Genomic DNA, 7468 nt, shown 5'->3' on the forward strand with positions numbered 1-7468 from the left:
TGACGCCATGTCTGATGCCATGTCTGACGCCGTGTGACGCCATGTCTGACGCCGTGTCTGACGCCGTGTGACGCCATGTCTGACGCCGTGTGACGCCATGTCTGACGCCATGTCTGACGCCATGTGACGCCTTGTGTGACGCCATGTCTGACGCCGTGTGACGCCATGTCTGACGCCATGTCTGATGCCATGTGACGCCATGTCTGATGCCATGTGACGCCATGTCTGACGCCGTGTCACGCCATGTGACACCATGTCTGACGCCATGTCTGACGCCATGTCTGACGCCGTGTGACGCCGTGTGACACCATGTCTGACGCCATGTCTGACGCCATGTCTGACGCCGTGTGACGCCGTGTGACACCATGTCTGACGCCATGTCTGACACCATGTCTGACGCCGTGTGACGCCGTGTGACGCCATGTGACGCCATGTCTGACGCCATGTGACGCCGTGTGACGCCATGTCTGACGCCGTGTGACGCCGTGTCTGACGCCATGTCTGACGCCATGTGACGCCATGTGACACCATGTCTGACACCATGTCTGACGCCATGTCTGACGCCATGTCTGATGCCATGTGACGCCGTGTGACGCCATGTCTGACGCCATGTCTGACGCCATGTCTGATGCCATGTGACGCCGTGTGACGCCATGTGACGCCATGTCTGACGCCATGTGACGCCGTGTGACGCCATGTCTGACGCCATGTGACGCCGTGTCTGACGCCATGTCTGACGCCATGTGACGCCGTGTGACGCCATGTCTGACGCTGTGTGACGCCATGTCTGACGCCGTGTGACGCCATGTCTGACGCCATGTCTGACGCTGTGTCTGATGCCATGTCTGACGCCATGTCTGACGCCGTGTGACGCCATGTGACGCCATGTGACGCCATGTCTGACGCCATGTCTGACGCTGTGTGACGCCATGTCTGACGCCGTGTGACGCCATGTCTGACGCCATGTCTGACGCCGTGTCTGATGCCATGTCTGACGCCATGTCTGACGCCGTGTGACGCCATGTGACGCCGTGTGACGCCATGTGACGCCGTGTGACGCCATGTCTGACGCCGTGTGACGCCATGTCTGACGCCATGTCTGATGCCATGTGACGCCATGTGACGCCGTGTGACGCCATGTCTGACGCCGTGTGACGCCATGTCTGACGCCGTGTGACGCCATGTGACGCCATGTGACACCATGTCTGACGCCATGTCTGACGCCATGTCTGATGCCGTGTGACGCCGTGTGACGCCATGTGACGCCATGTCTGACGCCATGTGACGCCGTGTGACGCCATGTCTGACGCCATGTGACGCCGTGTCTGACGCCATGTGACGCCGTGTGACGCCATGTGACACCATGTCTGACGCCATGTCTGACGCCATGTCTGACGCCATGTGACGCCATGTGACGCCGTGTGACGCCATGTGACGCCGTGTGACGCCATGTCTGACGCCGTGTGACGCCATGTCTGACGCCATGTCTGATGCCATGTGACGCCATGTCTGACGCCGTGTGACGCCATGTGACACCATGTCTGACGCCGTGTGACGCCGTGTCTGACGCCGTGTGACGCCGTGTGACGCCATGTGACACCATGTCTGACGCCATGTCTGACGCCATGTCTGACGCCGTGTGACGCCGTGTGACGCCATGTGACGCCATGTCTGACGCCGTGTGACGCCGTGTCTGACGCCATGTGACGCCGTGTGACGCCATGTGACACCATGTCTGACGCCATGTCTGACGCCATGTCTGACGCCATGTGACGCCGTGTGACGCCATGTGACACCATGTCTGACGCCATGTCTGACGCCATGTCTGACGCCATGTCTGACGCCATGTGACGCCGTGTGACGCCATGTGACACCATGTCTGACGCCATGTGACACCATGTCTGACGCCGTGTCTGATGCCATGTCTGACGCCATGTCTGACGCCATGTGACGCCATGTGACGCCGTGTGACGCCGTGTGACGCCATGTCTGATGCCATGTGACGCCATGTCTGACGCCGTGTCACGCCATGTGACACCATGTCTGACGCCGTGTGACGCCGTGTCTGACGCCATGTGACACCATGTCTGACGCCATGTCTGACGCCGTGTGACGCCGTGTGACGCCATGTGACGCCATGTGACGCCATGTGACGCCGTGTGACGCCGTGTGACGCCATGTCTGATGCCATGTGACGCCATGTCTGACGCCGTGTCACGCCATGTGACACCATGTCTGACGCCGTGTGACGCCGTGTGACGCCAAGTGACACCATGTCTGACGCCATGTCTGACGCCGTGTGACGCCGTGTGACGCCATGTGACGCCATGTCTGACGCCATGTCTGACGCCATGTGACGCCGTGTCTGACGCCATGTGACGCCGTGTGACGCCATGTGACGCCATGTCTGACGCCGTGTCTGATGCCATGTCTGATGCCATGTCTGATGCCATGTCTGATGCCATGTCTGACGCCATGTCTGACGCTGTGTCTGACGCTGTGTCTGATGCCATGTCTGACGCCGTGTCTGACGCCGTGTCTGACGCCGTGTCTGACGCCGTGTCTGACGCCGTGTCTGACGCCATGTCTGACGCCATGTCTGACGCCCTGTCTGATGCCATGTCTGACGCCATGTCTGACGCCGTGTCTGACGCCGTGTCTGACGCTGTGTCTGATGCCATGTCTGACGCCGTGTCTGACGCCGTGTCTGACGCCGTGTCTGACGCCGTGTCTGACGCCATGTCTGACGCCATGTCTGACGCCGTGTCTGACGCCGTGTCTGACGCCGTGTCTGACGCCGTGTCTGACGCCGTGTCTGACGCCATGTCTGACGCCGTGTCTGACGCCGTGTCTGACGCCATGTCTGACGCCATGTCTGACGCCATGTCTGACGCCGTTTCTGATGCCATGTCTGACGCCATGTCTGACGCCATGTCTGACGCCGTGTCTGACGCCGTGTCTGACGCCGTGTCTGATGCCATGTCTGACGCCGTGTCTGACGCCATGTCTGACGCCCTGTCTGATGCCATGTCTGACGCCATGTCTGACGCCATGTCTGACGCCATGTCTGACGCCATGTCTGACGCCGTGTCTGACGCCGTGTCTGACGCCGTGTCTGACGCCATGTCTGACGCCATGTCTGACGCCATGTCTGACGCCCTGTCTGATGCCATGTCTGACGCCATGTCTGACGCCATGTCTGACGCCGTGTCTGACGCCGTGTCTGATGCCATGTCTGACGCCATGTCTGACGCCGTGTCTGACGCCGTGTCTGACGCCGTGTCTGACGCCGTGTCTGACGCCGTGTCTGATGCCGTGTCTGATGCCATGTCTGACGCCGTGTCTGACGCCGTGTCTGATGCCGTGTCTGACGCCGTGTCTGACGCCGTGTCTGACGCCGTGTCTGACGCCGTGTCTGACGCCGTGTCTGACGCCATGTCTGACGCCCTGTCTGATGCCATGTCTGACGCCATGTCTGACGCCATGTCTGACGCCATGTCTGACGCCATGTCTGACGCCATGTCTGATGCCATGTCTGACGCCATGTCTGACGCCATGTCTGACGCCATGTCTGATGCCATGTCTGATGCCATGTCTGACGCCATGTCTGACGCCATGTGACGCCGTGTGACGCCATGTGACGCCGTGTGACGCCATGTGACGCCATGTCTGACGCCGTGTCTGACGCCGTGTCTGACGCCGTCTGACGCCGTGTGACGCCGTGTGACGCCGTGTGACGCCATGTCTGACGCCGTGTGACGCCGTGTGACGCCATGTGACGCCGTGTGACGCCGTGTCTGACGCCGTGTCTGACGCCATGTCTGACGCCGTGTCTTACGCCATGTCTGACGCCGTGTCTTACGCCATGTCTGACGCCGTGTGACGCCATGTCTGACGCCATGTGACGCCATGTCTGACGCCGTGTGACGCCGTGTGACGCCGTGTGACGCCATGTCTGACGCCGTGTGACGCCGTGTGACGCCGTGTCTGACGCCGTGTCTGACGCCATGTCTGACGCCGTGTCTTACGCCATGTCTGACGCCGTGTGACGCCATGTCTGACGCCGTCTGACGCCTTGTCTGACGCCTTGTCTGACGCCGTCTGACGCCGTGTCTGACGCCGTGTCTGACGGCGTGTCTGACGCCGTGTCTGACGCCGTCTGACGCCGTGTCTGACGCCGTCTGACGGCGTGTCTGACGCCGTGTGACGCCATGTCTGACGCCATGTCTGACGCCATGTGACGCCTTGTGTGACGCCGTGTGACGCCATGTCTGACGCCGTGTGACGCCATGTCTGACGCCATGTCTGACGCCATGTCTGACGCCGTGTGACGCCATGTCTGACGCCATGTGACGCCTTGTGTGACGCCATGTCTGACGCCTTGTGTGACGCCGTGTGACGCCATGTCTGACGCCGTGTGACGCCGTGTGACGCCATGTCACGCCATGTGACGCCATGTCTGACGCCATGTCTGACGCCATGTCTGACGCCTTGTGTGACGCCGTGTGACGCCATGTCTGACGCCGTGTGACGCCATGTCTGACGCCGTGTGACGCCATGTCTGACGCCATGTGACGCCTTGTGTGACGCCGTGTGACGCCATGTCTGACGCCTTGTGACGCCTTGTGACGCCGTGTGACACCGTGTGACGCCGTGTGACGCCGTGTGTGACGCCGTGTGTGACGCCTTGTGACGCCGTGTGACGCCGTGTGTGACGCCTTGTGACGCCGTGTGACACCGTGTGACGCCGTGTGACGCCGTGTGTGACGCCTTGTGACGCCGTGTGACGCCGTGTGTGACGCCTTGTGACGCCGTGTGACACCGTGTGACGCCGTGTGACGCCGTGTGACGCCGTGTGTGACGCCGTGTGACGCCGTGTGACACCGTGTGACGCCATGTGACGCCATGTCTGACGCCATGTGACGCCTTGTGACGCCATGTGACGCCATGTCTGACGCCATGTGACGCCTTGTGACGCCGTGTGACACCGTGTGACGCCATGTCTGACACCATGTGACGCCTTGTGACGCCTTGTGACGCCGTGTGACGCCTTGTGACGCCGTGTGACGCCGTGTGACGCCATGTGACGCCGTGTGACGCCGTGTGACGCCGTGTGACACCGTGTGACGCCATGTGACGCCATGTCTGACGCCATGTGACGCCGTGTGACGCCGTGTGACGCCATGTGACGCCATGTCTGACGCCATGTGACGCCTTGTGTGACGCCGTGTGTGACGCCATGTGTGACGCCGTGTGACGCCGTGTGACACCGTGTGACGCCATGTCTGACGCCATGTCTGACGCCGTGTGACGCCATGTGACGCCATGTCTGACGCCGTGTGACGCCGTTTGACGCCATGTCTGACGCCGTGTGACGCCATGTGATGCTATGTCTGACACCGTGTGATGCCGTCTGACGCCGTGTGACGCCATGTGATGTTTCTCAGGATGAAGAAGCTGAAGGAAGAGATGGAGGGCGTGGTGAAAGAGTTGGCGGAGAACAACCACTTCCTGGAGAGGTTAGACTTCCTCCCGACGCCGCAGGATGCTAATTTTGTCAGGCCAAGCCTTGCTAGCTGCTAGCCTGATGCTAATGCTAATATTAGCTGGAAACAAACCGACCTCCTGCTTCATCTGAAGTTGATCTGCCGTCTGATTGGTTGTTTAAAGTTGGTTGTCCTCCTGCAGATTCGGGACTCTGACGCTGGACGGCGGCCTGCGAGGCTGACGGTACACCCGGACTCTCCGTGTACATTCTGTAAATAAAGTCAGACTGAGAGGTGAAGCTTTCCGGCAGACGGACATCGCTCGGGTTGGAGGACAACCTGTCCTGGTTTCCCTCGGAGGACACAGACCGGACCGGAAACGGCTGACTGATCCGTTTACGACTTTCTCTTTCCATTCGCCATCTACAGTTCATGTCGACAGTTTATTTATTCTTTATCGCTCTGAAAGCGGCTTTACATCCGAGAAATGATCAATTTAAATTTTAAATCATTTAACTGGAATTAAAACATTTATAATTGAATAAATAAGAATCAAATCTTTATAAAGATCCAAATAAAAAGTAAAAATTGGTTTGAGTAAAAGCAGAAAGTTGTGAACGGATCCGCCAGGCAGAACTTCTGTTCTTCACTTCGTGGACGTTAAAAGTGAATCCAGGAGTTTGGCGCCATTTTGACGGAAATCATATAAAAATGTCCCAAAGAGCATTAATTCCTCCGTCTTCTCCGTCGCTGGGTCGCTGGGATTTATTTTATCTCACGTATTGTTAATCTGTTAATCCACTTTGATTAAAGCCGCATTCTTCCTGTTCCGATGATGATGAGAAATGATGACGATGTTTTTATGATCAACAGGTTTGTTTTTACAGGTCAGATTTATGCAGAAATACCTCAAAACGACTCAACGCTTCGTTACTTTTTGTTCTCATTTTGTCCATATTTAGCATCGCAAGGCGTGACATCTGTATGAACAGCTTGTAAATAAATAAACATCTGGAGAAGCTGATGTCATGTTTCCATGGTAACCCAGGTCAGACCTGCCAGTGGTGGGTCTGCGTTCGGGTGGAGGTCGGCGGTGTCGGCGGTGTCGGCGTTATCGTTCCATCGTTAACGGGGTCAAACGTGTCTTTATATCAGATGTTTCGCCAGGTGACATCGGGGTTCAATAAATCTGTTCAAAGTTTAAACAAAGACAAAAATTAAACCACATAAACTTATTTTTATAAATGATTTGCATCCAGAACAAAACGCAGAAATCCCAGCACACACTGCATTACTCATTCTGGGTCACTAGGGGGCGGTAATGTACGTTGTTTCAGGACACATCGTGAGATGGTCACGTGTCGTCGAGGACCTACGGAAGCCCGAGAGGAACATGATTACAAGCGGTGTTGCTGTGACAACATGCTTTTGTCCCAACTCTATTCGATTCTGATTTTTGGATGCCGATTCGATTTAAATTGCGATTCTCACAATTCTTTGATATTGCTAATTTTTGGAGATTAAAAACAAAATAAACGTATAAAACTTTTTAGCTCATCATTTTCCTTAATTTCACTGAGGAAAAAACAACACAGTAGCTGAGCCATTGTTCTGATGCTATAACGCCCAAGAAGACAAAAAGATCAATAAAAATAATAAAAATGACAAAAATTTTATCATGGTTATTTTTATTTATTTGGAAAAAAAAAATTTTTTTAAACAAAAATTCTAATTGTGAAGCAAAAAAAAAAAAAAAAAAAATCCTGATTTTTGATTTTCTGATTCAGTTTTCCCACCCCTGTTTAAAAAGATGCCAGATGAATTCTGGTTTATCTGAATCTGCGTTTTCCACGATGAGACTCGTTATGAGACGCGGAGGTTTGTTTTCTACGGAACTGGCGACGTTCAGCAACTCTGATGAAGAAAGATTCCGTTGTTTCATCCTCGCTGTTTTTTTTAAAAATAAATTTATTTGGAGACAA

General features: G+C 55.8%; 1 protein-coding gene across 2 annotated transcripts in view; it reads left to right on the plus strand.

Moving 5' to 3' along the window:
* The window catches only part of tbk1 (TANK-binding kinase 1), a 19955-nt gene extending 13159 nt beyond the window's left edge, over positions 1-6796 (plus strand). For both annotated transcript variants that reach the window (XM_079263266.1, XM_079263267.1), the window contains 2 exons: positions 5448-5519; positions 5689-6796. In XM_079263266.1, the coding sequence (XP_079119392.1) occupies positions 5448-5519; positions 5689-5728 (112 nt within the window). In that variant the 3' untranslated portion in view covers positions 5729-6796. The remainder of the gene's footprint in view (positions 1-5447; positions 5520-5688) is intronic.
* Positions 6797-7468: the final 672 nt, after the last annotated feature.

This window comes from Telmatherina bonti, assembly GCF_933228915.1.
Source record: "Telmatherina bonti genome assembly, chromosome: 23".
NCBI lineage: Eukaryota > Metazoa > Chordata > Actinopteri > Atheriniformes > Telmatherinidae > Telmatherina > Telmatherina bonti.